The sequence below is a fragment of the Andrographis paniculata genome, unplaced genomic scaffold (genome assembly GCF_009805555.1).
Source record: "Andrographis paniculata isolate CXL003 unplaced genomic scaffold, ASM980555v1 Contig34END, whole genome shotgun sequence".
Taxonomy (NCBI): domain Eukaryota; kingdom Viridiplantae; phylum Streptophyta; class Magnoliopsida; order Lamiales; family Acanthaceae; genus Andrographis; species Andrographis paniculata.
Window position 1 is genome coordinate 3,403,519 of NW_026137567.1, and position 16,824 is coordinate 3,420,342.

A 16,824-nucleotide genomic window follows, 5' to 3' on the forward strand; every position below is an offset into this window, starting at 1 on the left:
AGAGTAAATGTACATATAAACTTATTCGGTTAGACCTCCAATTTCTCTTTTTTTTTTTTTTTTTCAGATCTTCGATCTCCTTGATAATTTTTTAATTTTTTAAAATTATTGAAAGCTGAATTGATACAGTTGCAATTATATTATATGTGCAAAATGGAAAAATAAAAAATCCTAACTAATATGCATAAAGTATTTTTAATAAATACTTGCAAGTAACAATAAAGGGTTGTCTATCAAATTACACTTGCAAATATATTTTCTCACCGTCCCATCTTAAATGATACATTTGATTAGATATACATATTTTATAAGTAATGATGTTTAATTAGTTAATCACAATAAGTTATAATATTATTTTACTATAATTTATATAAAGGATATTGTTAGTAATTTTAAAATAAGAAATAATATACTCCCTCCGTCATGCAAATGTGTGTTCATTTGATCGGGTATGGATTTTAATAAAAGTGAGTAATAATTGTTATTTTTTTCTTTTATAGTAAAAAGAGTATAAAAGTGTAATCATTTTTTACTTAAAGAAAAAAATCGAGAATATTTTTTTATGACAATCCTAAAAGGAAAATGAACATAGATTTGAGGATGAGGTATATGATTAAAAGAAATCTAAAATATGTATTTAAATATTTTAAAAATAAATCTCAAATAAAATATATATAATATAAATATCATTTTTTATTAGAGAATAAAATTTTATATAATACAAATAAATAAAAATACATTTATTTATTTATAATTATTGTAAACTAATTTTTTCTCAAAAAAAGAAATTAAATATAAATAAAAATATTTATTTATTAATAAAAAGAAATAGATAAATTTTGAATCATATTTATATATCATATTATATATTATAAAATTAATTAAATTATTTATATTTATTAAATATATACCCAATTAATTAATTTAATAGAAACAAAAGAAATGTCCTGTAAATGACATGGACAGAGCCCAGGAAGACGAAAGGGCTGATTCGCTGAAGCACTTCACATGGCCGCTTTCCAGGCCAAAGCCAAGACGTCTCTTTTCTCTCACTCTCTCTCTCTCTCTCTGCACTCCATTGTCAACTATAAACCAAACACTCCTTTTTTTCTCCGTCACTTCTCTCTCTCTCTCTCAATTATATATATATAGAGACACTCTCACATACACATTAATCGAGGAGTTCGAAATTAGCCTTTTAGTTTACTGTAAATGGAGGCGCTGTCGCCGGCAGTCAAGCCGGCTTTCGTTGTCCGGCCGAGAACACGGTTTGATCGTGCCCTCCTCCCGTTCGGATCGTACAGCTGCTCCGATTCGAAGCGGGGCTTGTCTCGGACAAGAGTTGCGGTGAAAGCACAAGGGGAGAAGCATGCGGCCTTTGATTTCAACGATCCCGATTGGAAGTCAAAGTATCAGCAAGACTTCGAGTCTCGCTTCCGTATCCCGCACATCACTGATGAGCTTCCCGACGCCGCTTCGTACCCTTCCACTTTCTGCCTCAAAATGAGGTTCCTCTCACACCTCTTGATTGTCTGCTCTACTCATTTCGTGCTGTTCCCCTTTTTTGTTCTTATAGTTTTGAAAATCATTTTTGAATGCTTCTCTTAGATTTAGGAAGAATCTCATCTGATTTTCTTTGACAGGACGCCGGTGAGTCCTGATTTTGCGGAAGGATATCCATCGGATGAGGCGTGGCATGGCTACATCAATAACAACGACAGGGTACTGCTAAAGGTATAGGGTATTGATTTCTTTTAATGTTCTCCTGTTAGGCTTCATTTGGGTTGGCGATAATCCCAATGCTAAACTAATGAAATTAGATCTTCTTCTATAAATTTTATGTTTGACTAAGTTTGTGAAATTCTAACTCATTTTTGGATTTCCGAACTAGTGATTTCCCTGTGGCCCTGCTAGTGTTGCAGTGTATGAATACATTGCTCGTATACATGTTATGAACTTGTATATAAAAGGAAGGCACTTTATCATCATTTAACTAATTCATTCATTCATTTGTTCATGTATATTATGAGTAGTTTAATGCTTGTTGAGCTCATACTTTGAATCTTGGACTTGCCTGGAAAAGCTAGTCTAGCTTTGGGATCAAGTCAGCTATTTTTCTAGTTGAATATTTAGTTGCTTATGAATGTTCACTCTTGTCCATACCCCTACACAAATGTTTTGTTATGATAAGGTGAAGTGTTTAGGAAAAGGAGTGTGTAAACTGTCGTAGGTTGTTGATCTTAGTTTTCGTGCATACCTTTAAATTGGGACTTTGAGGCTTAGTTTCCTTTTCTTTATATTAGTGCTTTTTATGCTGATGTTTTAAATGTCTTTTGTTTCCAACGGTTTTAGGTTATATATTATTCATCTCCAACGTCAGCTGGTGCTGAGTGCATTGATCCAGGTTGTACTTGGGTTGAGCAATGGTAAAATATCTATTCATGATTTGGAATTTTGAGGTTACTGCACATAGAAGTGCAGTAAGAGCTGCACATTTTTAAAACATGTCTTTGATGGAAAACCTTGAGTTTGTCGTGCAAAATGATCAAATGGTATAGAACCTGGTTGTGACTTATGCTACTTGATGTCATTCTAAATGATAAATTGTGGGAGAATCACTTCTGTGCTTATACGACTGCATATTGTTTGTGGCCATGCTTTAGAAACATTTCTGAAAAGTCATTTAGTGTATGTAGTGTGCCAAATGCTTGTTGGGCTGGCCATTTGGCTGTCTTAGATGTAAAAACCAAGGGTACTCTAGTAATGTGGCATGGAAAGAAATTTCACACAAATCAGTTAAGGGACCATTTAATGTGTATTGCGATTTGCGCCTGATTTTTTTTCATCGTCATACATAATTGATATTCAGGTTACAAAATTTAAAAGATATTACGTCCATCTAACTAATGTTTTCTCTCTTTTGGAATTTTTACCCATGTAGCCCATATCGAATTAATTCAACTTCATAATTGTGTGATAACATCCTCTTGTTGAAATTATATTATCGAAACTCACATTCATAAATTACTGGATGCATCTGTATCCATGTAAATTACCCAATTCATGTTAAACCATGTTGAGCTATGATATTTCCCAAAAATAGTATATATTCATGTGATTATGTCACTTTTAGCATAGGTTGCCATTGTTGTACTTCATTAAATTTTATTTATTCACTTTAAGCACATCATTACTCATTACAATTTTCCTTTTATATGATATTATTGCATTAATTACTAAAATCTTTTACTTTAATATAAATTCAGGGTTCACCGTGCTGGTCCTCGAGAAAAAATATATTTCAAACCAGAGGATGTAAAAGCAGCAATTGTTACCTGTGGAGGTCTTTGCCCTGGTCTCAATGATGTCATACGACAGGTAATAAGGCAAAAGAAAGTGGATTGTGATAGTTTATTGTCTTTAGTATTGATACAATTCAAATTAGACCATAGCAGAGTCCTCATATAACAATTGAATAAGGAAATGAGAATTCCCTGCTTTTATTGCTTTCGCATGGTAAGAGTCAATTCATATGTGCTTTGAACTGGTGATGGGCAATAAATTCACCTGTTGTCAATTATACTAGTTTTGGCACTACTTTTGCTTGCTAATTTATTTTATATACCATGTAGTTTCATATTTTAGAAAAACTTTTCTCATGAAATGCAAATAAAAATGTCTTTATTTAATCTTGGGAGTTGACAGTTTCAGTTATACACCATTTTGAAGCCGTGAAGTTGTTAAATTAAAGCGATGACCCATTAATCTAACTTGTTTGCTTTGTAATTTCTGCAGATTGTCATTACCCTGGAAATATACGGCGTGAAAAAAATTATTGGAATCCCTTATGGTTATCGTGGGTTTTCTGATAGCAGATTATCTGAGATGCCTGTGAGTACATACATCCATTTTGTGAGGGCTATATAGTCGGTATCTATACATATATATTTTTGCTTCTGTAATTCTTCTCTCCATGTGAATGGATTGCTTAATTCTGAGGCAAATTAACATTTATGGTGACAGTTCAGAAGTTATGGCCTATATGGTAGCTTGTTTCAGAAATAGATATTTGCCTTTTGATTTGTAAAATTCCAATTTAAGCTCCGAAAACTTTGTAAAACAATTTATCAGTAACCTTAATTTCATTTACGTATTATATTATTCAGGTTGGACAGTAAGGTGTTGATTCCTACTTGTATTGTAGGATTTGACATGCTTGCCATCGGTTCATTCTGTATTTATTCTCAAGTCTGGAGACATTGCCACTTTTTTTTTTCTTTTTTTTTTTTTTTTTTTTTTTTTTTAATTATAGCATATATAATTTGTCCAATACTCTGTGAAGTCATGTGACTCTACAAACATTTCTTCGCGTGCCTGTAGCATGCTTAATTTGACTGTTTTCATATGAAATTGCAGCTATCCAGGAATGTGGTCCAAAATATCCATCTATCTGGAGGAAGCTTATTAGGTGTCTCACGCGGAGGACCAAAAGTTAGTGACATTGTGGATAGTATGGAGGTACTCATAGATGCATCTACCTCATTTATCTATCTTCAACAAACATTACCAAATTTTCATCACCATACATTTGCCTAGAGCCTAATTTAAGAATTTATTGCAGGAAAGAGGTATAAACATGCTCTTTGTTCTGGGTGGGAATGGTACGCATGCTGGTGCGAATGCCATACATGAAGAGGTTTTTCCGTTAAATATAGCATCTCGCTAATTATTGTTTTCATTTTCAGAAAGCTCGGGTTTGTTCACCCAACCAATTTTGGATGGCACGGATTCTCTATAAATATTACAAATATATATATATATATTAACGCAATATATATAATATATGTATACTCTATTCATCCCAAAACGTAAAAAATTCAATACAAAATATTAATTTTTATATTATCGACATGATTCTTCATATCTAACATAAAAAAATAAATTATTCAAAAACACAAAGTGAACACACCAGTCGATTTCGTGTTGGTTTAATCTTTTGAATTAAACTAAGGTTGTTCTTACAATGGTGTTTGTTTTTTCCTAGTTTTTGTTTTGTTTTGATATTTTTGAGGTAAAATAGAATGTGATGTTTTGTATTAAAAATGGGTGTTGGATTTGATTTGGTTGGAGGAAAATCAGAAGATTGAATAGTATAAAAATGAAAAAAAAAAAAAAAAAACTCAAAGAGAACAAGCTCTAAATTACCTTTTTTGCTAGACAAACACCTGGGTTTTCTATATAGTTAGATATTAAAAAAGGTATTCATGATTTGGGCTTGTCCTGTATCCATATATAGATACCTTTCATGAACTCTGAAAAACATCGTGCTTCTGCTTTTAAATGAATAGTTTGAGAGTGTTTGTAGATTTTCTCTTCTGATCCTAAACATAAAAAGAGTTTTCAATTAGAATAGAGAGGTGGTGCTTCAAAGTTCCAACAGCTTCTTGAGTCATTTGAAAGTGATACATTATATAGTTTTTTGATGTATAATCTTTATTAAAATAACAAGAACACATATATATATGCAGTCATACACTGCAATCAAGGATAAAAATTCTATTTTAACTTGAATATTGTTATGAAATCCCTTTTGGTACAGCTAACCATTTCTTTTTATGACCTTATTTGAAAATGGCCCCGACTACCACTTCTGATTCTAATTTCAACTTTCAATTTTAAGTTTAATTAAAAGGAAGGTAGAAGGTTTTGCTGATAGTGCTATATGTATCTGAACATGGAACCATGTCTTGTAGTGGTTCTTTCACTACTCATTTTTCTTAATGTCTGTGTTCTTTATATTTTCTATCCAGTGCCGAAAAAGACGATTAAAAGTAGCTGTAGTTGGTGTACCGAAGACTATAGACAATGATATCTTGCTTATGGATAAAACATTTGGTTTTGACACCGCTGTTGAAGAGGCGCAAAGAGCAATTAATTCTGCATATATTGAGGTCTAAAACTGTCTTATATTTATTTAGTTTATATTCAATCAGGATTTGACCTGTCATTCAAGGTTTCTTTTCCACACCCATCTTTTGAATGAACATCCTTCCAAACAGGCACACAGTGCTTATCGAGGCATTGGGATTGTGAAACTAATGGGGCGTAGCAGTGGGTTTATAGCTATGCAGGCATCTCTTGCCAGCGGACAAATTGATATATGCTTGATTCCTGAGGTTCTTCTACTCTTCAATACATATGTCAAAAAGGTTAATGCCAGTGCAATTATTCGGCTAGCTCTCACAGTGGATTTTTTTAATGAATTAGGTGCCATTTAATCTGCATGGTCCTCATGGTGTCTTAAGTCACCTAAAGTACCTTCTTGAATCAAAGGGATCCGCTGTTGTATGTATTGCAGAGGGAGCTGGGCAGGTAAGATTTTGTGTTTGCCCCTATATAATTTCACAGTTGGCTCTTTTTATATCCCTAAAAAACTATCAAATCATGATGTATAATATAGCCATCTTAGCAAAGATGCAACAGATTTTCACAAAATTGGTGGTTTTTGGTAGTCTTTTTAAATTTCAAATCATGATATGAATGTCTGTGTGCAGGAAATTGTTGAGAAAACCAATGCTAAAGATGCATCGGGAAACATTGTACTAGGAGATGTAGGTGCTCATATACAGCAAGAGGTTTGTCTTCCACCTAGTTCTTGATGCCTGATAACAATATGCATCTCTTTGTTAGCTTTCTTCCATCAATTTGGTGATATCTATTCTGGTTATGCTCTGCTTCTTACCGTTCTTGACTAAGTTGAATCTGAATGTGCCACTGCGTTCTTCTCTATAGCTTATTTCCTTGCTTATTTGAAGTCGCTTCTAAATGTTGATACTTTATCAGCTGTGGAGATATATTCAAATGCTAAATTACAAATTGTTCGTATGAATTATATTAATCATATCCTGTGGTAATCTTATTTAGTCCCCCATGAAGTCAATTACATTGGCTAACAAATTTCTTGTATTTTAGTCTTTTGTGCGCATGTGTGTGTGTTGTTAACATTAACAGAGAAAACTAAAGCATATATTCTTGAACTTGCATTTTCTGTTGAGATGCAATATTATCAATTATGGGACTAAAATCACAAATAATAACATTTTTGTAACCCTCCTAAATTTAAATTTTGTAATAATGTCATTAAACTGTATATGGTACTTATTCAGGAGCTGAAGGTGCCATTTTGCCACATTAGATATTTGAGAAGCTTAGTCTCAGAATTATTCTCCATAAATGAGAATGTTTGCACTCTACATTTTAATTCTTCTAATATTTTTGCCTTTTTGGAGGATGTGTTCATACAATTGTCTATAGTTACTGTGAATGCTTTTAACACTTATCACTGACACTTTTTAACAAGCTTCTGATTTGATTTTATTTTCAGTTATTTTTATTTTTTGCATTTTGTGACTATCTTTCCAGTTTGTATGCTTTAGTGTGAAGATGTTTTGGTGTGAGCGAATATCTGTATCATATATATATGTATATTCACATTGTTTATTGGTTTATCATCACTCTTTGGGTCTAAGTGAACTTGTAGTTCTATTCTTTTTGTCTCTTAGTTTAAAATTCTGATTAAATCCTAACCTCACAGCAAGAACTACACTGATTTTTACTGAGTTCATTTTTGTGAAGTCATTCAATGTTTTGTCGATAAGAAAAGCAGTCAGTGATTTGGTACTCTAATGTTAACTTGGCTCGATCCTTTTGATTGCGTAGTCTTTTCATTTTTCAATTATTGCATATTGCAGATCAAGAAGTTCTTCAAAGAGATTGAATTTCCAGCTGATGTAAAATACATAGATCCAACATACATGATCCGAGCATGTCGTGCAAATGCATCCGACGGGATTCTCTGCACTGTTCTTGGTCAAAACGCTGTTAGTCTTCCTCTCCCATTCCCTCTTTTCCCATTCAAACTTCAACATATCTAAATTCAAAACACCAACAGGACCTAACTTTAAACCACGATCTTAACATCCCGGTGGCAGGTTCATGGTGCATTTGCAGGCTACAGTGGAATCACAGTCGGTATATGCAACACACATTACGTCTACTTCCCCATTCCTGAAGTGATCGCCATGCCCAAATGCGTAGACCCTAACAGCCGGATGTGGCATCGGTGCTTAACTTCCACAGGTCAACCGGACTTCATTTAACCCACCCGGTACGCCTCTTATCTATTCATCTATTCATGCTCGAGAAAATTTATATTTTGTAGCTAGAGATGGGAAGGCCTGGTGAGCATTTTTTTTGGTCTTGAGAAGTGTATAGCATTCACAATGCCATTAAATTATGATGATGATATGCTGGAAATAAGTCTTACCATTAAATTATGACTTGTAAGAGGTAATAAAACTTAACTTGAGCTTTTACCCATTCATTGGGTAGTGCTAATTCTGTTGTAGTAAGCAGTGAAGGAAGCAGAGAACTTGTCAAGCTACTTCCTAGTGCTATTTATAAATAAAAATAATTCATGATTTTTTTAGTATCTTTTCTCTTATCATTTTTGTTTTAAGGGTTTGTTTAAATGTTTACACATGTTTTGGATATATATATATATATATATATAAAATAAACAAACTCAAAGTTCAACTCCCAAAATCACAGTTAAAGAAATCTATTGTATTTTTTTTTTTTTTTATTGAAAAACATTGTATCAAGTAATATATAAAATATTCTCCTTCTGTCTAAAATTTTGCTCATTGTCTATATATATATTTTTTTAATTTAGTATAAAATTACGGAATATTTATATATTTCCTTGAACCTATGACCTTATGGTCACAAGTCCAACCCCTACACCATCACCATCCCTTACGAGACTATAAGATTGGAATATTGTATATATAAGAATATATCACAAGAATTGTTCAATGAGTAATAGGTGGCAAGTTGTACATCAATAACTTGAGTCTCCTTATTCATGGATTGTTGAGTTGCCATATAATGACAAATACATTATAGATACTTAATGTTTGAAGCTAATTAAACGAATTTCACAACTAATTCATCAAAATCAATTTTTTTAAAACTATTATTATTATTATTATCATTATTATAGTCTTTAAGAAAAATAAATACACTAAAAATAAGTACAATACATATATTATCAACATCTAAAAATAAGTCCAATAGATATACGATGAACTATAATAACAAACACAATACTATGGAAAACTTTTGTATTCATACGCAATAAAAGTGATTGTGATATATGAAACGGTAACCGTAATTAGAAATCTCCTTCATCAATGGTATAAAGTTTATGAACTACTCAAAATCTTAAAGAAAAAAAAAATTCTACAAAGAATTCACAATAAACATAATTAAAGTGTAGATCTTTATAACAAGTTTATGGGATTCCATCGAACACCTAGACAATGTTGTTTTCCATAAATAAATAAATAAATAAAAGTACTTCGTAGCATAAATATACTCATGTACCCAAAACTTAAAGAGGTATTTTTTTTAAGCATAAACCAATCACATAAAATTTCATCCAACAATATGAAATAAAGTTAATAACTAAAAAAATAAACAAAAATTATTCAACAAAAACATGAGAGATGAAAGATGTAAAAATATCAAAGAATATAATATATAAATAATATTTCTTGCTTAATTTAAATTTTAAGTATTCGTCTTTTATTCCAACAAATTTTAAAGTAATAGAACTTGAAAATGTAAGACGCAAAACAAATTTAAATTTAAATTTTTGAAACAATTTGAATACAAAAACAGTCCTAACAATATATAACATCAAACAAGGCCAATCACAATAGAAAAGGCATCGGACACCATAAACAACTCCAACAAACAAATTAAGGTTAAACACACAAACCTTTCATTTTAGAACAAATATAAAATTTATTCTCGCATAAATAAAATGCAAAAAAGGCCTAAGCCTATTAGTCTCCCACACAATTATAATACAAACATATATAGGCCATATAACAATAATAAATGTACAAAATAACCTTGTAAAAGCTAATTAATACCGTCGGAATTCAAAATAGTTAAACATGATTATAATTGATGTGTATTAAAAAAAGAAAAAAAAACATAATTAAAATTTTGAAATACATAGACTTACCCATATGAGTAGAGTTGAACAGAAATATAATTTCAATATATTTAGTTCTATCAAGAAAGATACAATTTTGACTAAACTAAATAGTAGAGTGTCTATCACCAATATATATATATACATACATATATTATTTTCAATAAATTTAGTTTTAGATAAAAATATTTTTCAACCATAAAGCCTTTTTCAATGCTTCAGTGACTATCATTTACTCTAATTTGTAGATAATGTAAGAATGTGATGGAGTTGAGATTTATAACTAATGTAAAAATAATTTAAAGTAAAGATATATGATGTATAATCAATTTTCAGTCATTTTTAAAGGTATGTATAGTTAGAAACATATTTATTCAATTATTATTGAATCTAATCAGAATTTTATAGTATTATTTTAATGTATTCCAATAAATTTTTATTTCAAATTAAACATATAATGTAAATATCTCAAAGCATATATAGTTGGTGTAGTTCTTACATTTAAATACATAATTGAACATATGACATTTAAATAACGTCCATTCTACATATATTTCACATCAAAATTAGATTTAGGATATTGATTTTTACTTAAAGCAAAACAGGCAACCAAATGAATATTTTCAATTATTTGCGTCAAGATATAAAAAATAATATTATAACATTTTTTTTCAACATAGGGAACTTGGTTAAAAAACAAAGTATATATTTTTCTATTATTTACAATTTTCATTTCAAAAAAATTACTTTAGTATTGCCCAAAATTTTATGTCAAACTTTTCACTTTGGCATTTATTGACATATTAAATGCTTTTAAAACAACATGTAACCAAAAGTGTATCATTAACATAGATAAACAGAAAAATATTTAGATTTTTAAAATGTAAAAAAAAAACATTCTATTACTGCTCTAAAGAGATTCAATCATTTATAAGAATCGTAGAATTGAATACTATTGGTAGATCAAATCACACACCCAAATATATATAATACATTTAACCAAAATATTTCTTTATATACATATCCACACAAACCCTAAACCCCAAAAGTGTATCATTCACATAGATAAATAGAAGAATACATAGATTTTTAAAATGTTCAAAAGACAGAAACATTCTATTACTGCTATAAAGAGATTTAATAATTTATAAGAATCATAGGATTGAGTATTATTGGTGGCAGATCAAATCACACACCCAAATATACATCACACATTTAATCAAAGTATTTTTTCATATACATATCCATACAAAAATACTTGTAAAAGTCCACTCGAAATTACATAAATCTAAATACACACTATAAACATAATACATATCACAATTAAATAAGAAAGTTGAAGAAGATCAGATGACTCTTCACATACGAAAACAAATATATATTTGATATTAGAAACAAATAATTAAATACACACTTGCAAATGTCAATCAATCCAAAGATCAATATATCCCCTTTGTGTAACTGGTGTGCTTTGGACAAACAAAACACTTATAATCAGTAGGTTGATCACGAAAAATCAAAACCTATTAAATTTACAGTGTACGTTGACTACATTTAAAATTCAACGATTGTATACATTCATCAAACTTCAAATTACATTCTCGAGTAGACTATTTTAATTCCTACAAAGACATTTTTATATAGATACATGTGGTTAACCTTGGTTTTATCCGCAAATCCAATCACGTTATTACATAAAATTCTTTCAAAACATCTTGTAGAAATTTATTTTTTACAGCAATTTATTTTATTTTTATAATGAGTAACAATAAATAGCATAATTTGCACAAGAGTAAATATTATTACTTGAGAAAATGTTTAATTTTGATTTACAAATTTTTTTTTTTTTATGTAAATTTATTTTCTACCATCTAGCCTCAAGCCTAAAACTTTTATTTGTTGTTTTTACGTTATAAATACATTTACAATCAATTACTCAATCCTAAAATCTTGTGACACAATTTATTTAGTAACATATAAGAAGAATAATTCATCATCTATGTAGAAAAATATGAAGAGGCTATCATGTTCTCACTTTTTCAAAAAAAATTCCTTAATTTTTTTTGCAATTATATTTTATTGAGGTATATAAAGAAAGTTCTATATCCATCAATGCAACATTCAACATATAAATAATCAAACTATTTATTGTAAAAAATTAAAAATTTGCCATTCTAAAAAAAACTCGATAAACTTTCATGTTTGTTTGTTTGTTTATTTGTCATCACTATCATAATTAGAATCAACAAATCATTTCAAATTAAATAATAAGAATAATAATAATACTTTGTGTAATTTTTTCTGACATTAATAGTTCCAACAAAATATTTAAACAATCACTTTAAAGTATACCAATATTCTAAACCAACAGCTTAACATTTTTTTTATATATTTTTTTTAAAAAGATACACAACAAGAGTTAAAGAGAAAAACATAATAATCCAAAGTTATACGTTGAAAAATTAAATAAAGATTTCAAGTTGTGCTATGTAAACTCGACTGACAATATATATCCTTTTTAGATGCAGTTCTCGTATGCTTACACTAATCCTTATTAGGGACTGCTATGACCCTCATAGTATGATTCTTTAGGTGATGGTAGCCGTTGAATATGTTTCGTTACCCATTGATATTCTTGATGACAGTTACAAATATATCAATATGAAGCAGTATCATGAAAGTCTTCGGATGAGACAAACTTTTGCAAAACTTGAGGCTCAAAACAAACTTATCAAAACTTAAAAATCATACTCGCATGAGTCTTGCCACCAACATGCTCAGAATATGGTTAGAGTATCAAAATGACACTTTCTAAGCACAATGAAGTCTTAGTAGTCCAGCATCCTCCCTCCATCAATATCTTAAAAAAGCTCGACTATAGATCCAATTCACTTCAACTCGAAGATGAACTCGACCGAACTTTGTGTTAAAGCTAACAAGTACATGGTTCATCCCAAGACTGAAGACTTACATGTTTCTTTTGGTGCTCTCCAACAGCATCAGGTAGAAGAAAGATTTTTGAATGTTTGTCTCATATGACTGTGGTCTTGTATACAATGGGAATCGGCACTATGCTCCCATCATCCGGTGATTGACACGGTAAACGAAAGGCAATGCCAGTTTTATATCTTAGACATTATTCTTTATTCAAAATAAAGTAAAATACCAACAAACTTTGCATCAGACAGAGAAAATTTATGCAAAATTATATATATATTGTTTGATATATAAAAAATGAATATTAATGCTTATTTTTAATTATATTCATTTCAAGTATTATTTTAGCATAGGGTGTGCTTGGTTATTGTTTCAATTTTGGTTGGTATTATCTTCCTAAATTTTTATTTATTTTTTACAATATTGCATCATATTAGAAATTTTTAAAATATTTTATTTTTATTTTTCTCTTTAATAAAAAAATATATGTATATACATTAAAAAAAATTTATTTTTTATAAAATTAATTTATATCAATCATAAATAAAGATTTTTATCTTTTTATTTATTTGTATAATATAAAATTTTATTCGCTACAAAATTATATATATTATATATTTTTTATTGAAATATAATTTTTATAATTTCTAAACACATTTTAATTTTTTTTAGTTGTATATTATATCATAAATAAGATAAATTATTTTTAATTCAACTTTTAACTTAAAACTCAATCGATATCCAAACACACCCTTAGATACTTTATATTAAAGCGTTTGCTCAAACGACCATTTATATGATTTATAATACTCACACTTGAACTAGTTAATATTGTATCATTAATATAAAACAATAAGAAAATATGATGTTTTCCAACATTTTTGTAATAAAGACAATGATCATATTCACTTTTAAAATTTAATAGTTGCATACACTTCTAAGAGATTATTTTAACTATACAAAAATTTATTCAACAAATACACATAGTCAACCTTGGTTTCATTATTATATTTCTCATGTTGCTTCATACATATTCTTCCATTCAAGTTGTCGTATAAGAAAGTAATTTTTACATCTATTTGTTTTGATTCTCAATTAAAAAAAGAAAAAAAAAAAAAAACAGCATAATACAAATAATAGAAAACTTAACAATCAATTAGAAAAATTCATGTAATCAATACTCTTTCTTTATCTAAATTTTTTTACTATTAGTCTTAGTCATAAGCACAATATATTTTCTTCTTATCTTACTTTAAAGACTCATTTATAATCTATAAACAAATAGCTTGTGACTTTAGACTCTAAACTTTATTAACATGCAAAAACTCACTAATGGTCGTCAACCATTCTTTTTTATTTTCACAATTAACCGTCTCATCAAAAGGTTTAGGTTCATTATAAATAAAAGCATAAAATGAAAAATCATATTCTTCTAATTTAGAAAGTTGCTTTATTATTCTTCTACTTATTAATAATATTGATCAAAATCATGGGATGTATTTTTCGCACTTTTCAAAAGGGCATTTGTTTCAACAACGGAGTGTTCAATACTTAAAATATATATTTTGGATTTTGCATTTCAGTTTCAGACGCGGACAAATTAGGATCAGACATGGTAATCTAAAAAATTATGGTCAAAATGTATGATTCTTCAATCTTATTTGAACTAGGGGCAATTTCATCTAAAGAAACATAATTTTCAAATATGAACTAAATAATTTCAAATTTATTAAAAGTAACGTCGCTATTGATAATATTTTTTTAAAGTAAGTTCTTATTGTAACCATAATTTATAATTACTTTTCACTCTCTTAGGCGAACGCTACAAAAAATTAATGTATTTGTAACGGAATTTTATTCCTAAAGTTCACGTAGCTAACGTAATTCCATTCCTATTTCCGTCTCTAATGTCATTAATAACGGAAAAAATAGATCTAGAGACAACAAAATTTTGTTACAAAAATAATTTTTTCTTATAGTGAAAAGAAATGCAACTCAAACTGTTGACCTCAATCCATGTATAGATGTGTTAGGAATATATGCATTTTATTAGAAAAAATCATATTTTTTTGAGAAAATTATCGATAATAGATTGAAAATACATGTTACCACTGCCACCTTATATAGTCCTACATAATTTAATAATGCTCACCAATTATCATATAAGGATAGATGAAATTTATCATTACCAAAATATCCAAATTTATTTAATAATTCAATCTCATTGTTAATAATAACCTAATATAATTTTATCCTATCAACAGTTACAATATTAACATAAATTTTAGTTTGCCCAACAAGAACAACTATTACAGTATACAAGTTATTTTTTATTTTTTATTTAAACAATTGCAAAGATTTTTTTACAAATTTTTTGCAATTAACTTTACATTTGTTTTTTTCCTTTAAACCTTTAAAAAATAAATTTGCACAAGACAAGAGATTTTTTGACAAATAATGTACATGTCTAATTTTATTTAATTAAAAAAATGATCTAATTCAAATTTCAAATACATAGATCCAACATCCATAATGTTAGAGATTCTATCATCCATTATGAAAATATGCAAACCATTGGAAGGTTTATAATCTAAAAAGGTCTTTATGGAGGAGGTCATATGAAAAATCAAAATAAAGTATTTAGTTTTGTATCATATTTTATAACATAAAAGTTTTAAAATGTTTTTATTTTACAGTAAAACCATCTTTTTAATATTTCACTTTGTCTCATATTTGCAGTTTCATTTTAGGGTGTGTTCATTTACAAGATTTTCTCCAAAATTTACTATTTAGCAATTTTTCTCCAAATATATGAAATCAAAACACTTATTTTATATTTTTTATATTATATTAAAAATTAATTTAAATACAAAATATCACATCGACATAATTATATCATATCATACAACTATTCTAATTCAAAATTTTTGCTATTCAAATCTCAATTCAAAATTCAAAACCCCAACAAACATACCCTAATCATTTTTATTTTTGTTTATTTTTTAGAATAATTATCTTTAGGAGAATATTTAACAAAGTGATTTAATTCACTACATTGGAAAACAACATTAACATTTTGAGGAGTTTTAAACTTAAATTAATACTTTAATTTTATACTTCATTTGTCATCCAATTGTGTACTTGTTTGATCGTGAACAGATTTTAAGAAAAATTGATATAAATAGAAGCTTTTACTTTTTTAAGGTAAATTAAAAATAGAAAAAATTGTATTTTTTTTACTAAACAATGAAATAAAAATATATTTAGATGACAATAAAAAAGAAAAATAACAATAAAATTTTATAACATATGGGAGTATACTTTATTTATTTATTTATTGTTATTATTATTATTATTATTATTGTTATTATTAGAAAGCCTATTTTTATTTGATAGCTATGATAATTTACATCTTGTATACTACAACTAAATCTATTATATTTCAATCATATTTTATGAAAAAATTAATGTGTCATAAATTTGGAATAACATTTAGACTATAATTATCTATGTTATTATACCTCATCAATTTTATATATTATATATTTTTTTACTTTGATCTCTTCCACGTATTTTACAATATTTTTAAAATAAAAAATAATTTACTATATTTTATCACATTGCATCATTCTAATAAAAAATTAAATATATATTTTTATCTCTCATTACATAATCTAATTCTCAAATTATACTTGATACTATCCAGTTAAATTCACATGTCGAAAACTAAATATTTTACCATATATGGGACAAAGAGAGTATTAATTTTGTAAAGTATCAATATTTTCATAAATTATTTTTAAAAATCAAACTTAAAGCTA

The 16,824-nt window shown here is 28.2% G+C and overlaps 1 protein-coding gene across 1 annotated transcript; it reads left to right on the plus strand.

Moving 5' to 3' along the window:
• Positions 1-1,034: 1,034 nt before the first annotated feature.
• Positions 1,035-8,482, plus strand: LOC127248888 (ATP-dependent 6-phosphofructokinase 5, chloroplastic). Its single transcript, XM_051271441.1, has 13 exons — positions 1,035-1,508; positions 1,644-1,734; positions 2,353-2,426; positions 3,267-3,378; positions 3,796-3,891; positions 4,417-4,518; positions 4,622-4,696; positions 5,811-5,951; positions 6,060-6,176; positions 6,268-6,372; positions 6,555-6,635; positions 7,752-7,880; positions 7,992-8,482. The coding sequence occupies exons 1-13, from the start codon at positions 1,213-1,215 to the stop codon at positions 8,157-8,159; spliced, it is 1,587 nt and encodes a 528-aa protein (XP_051127398.1). The 5' UTR covers positions 1,035-1,212; the 3' UTR covers positions 8,160-8,482.
• The last annotated feature ends 8,342 nt before the right edge of the window (positions 8,483-16,824 follow it).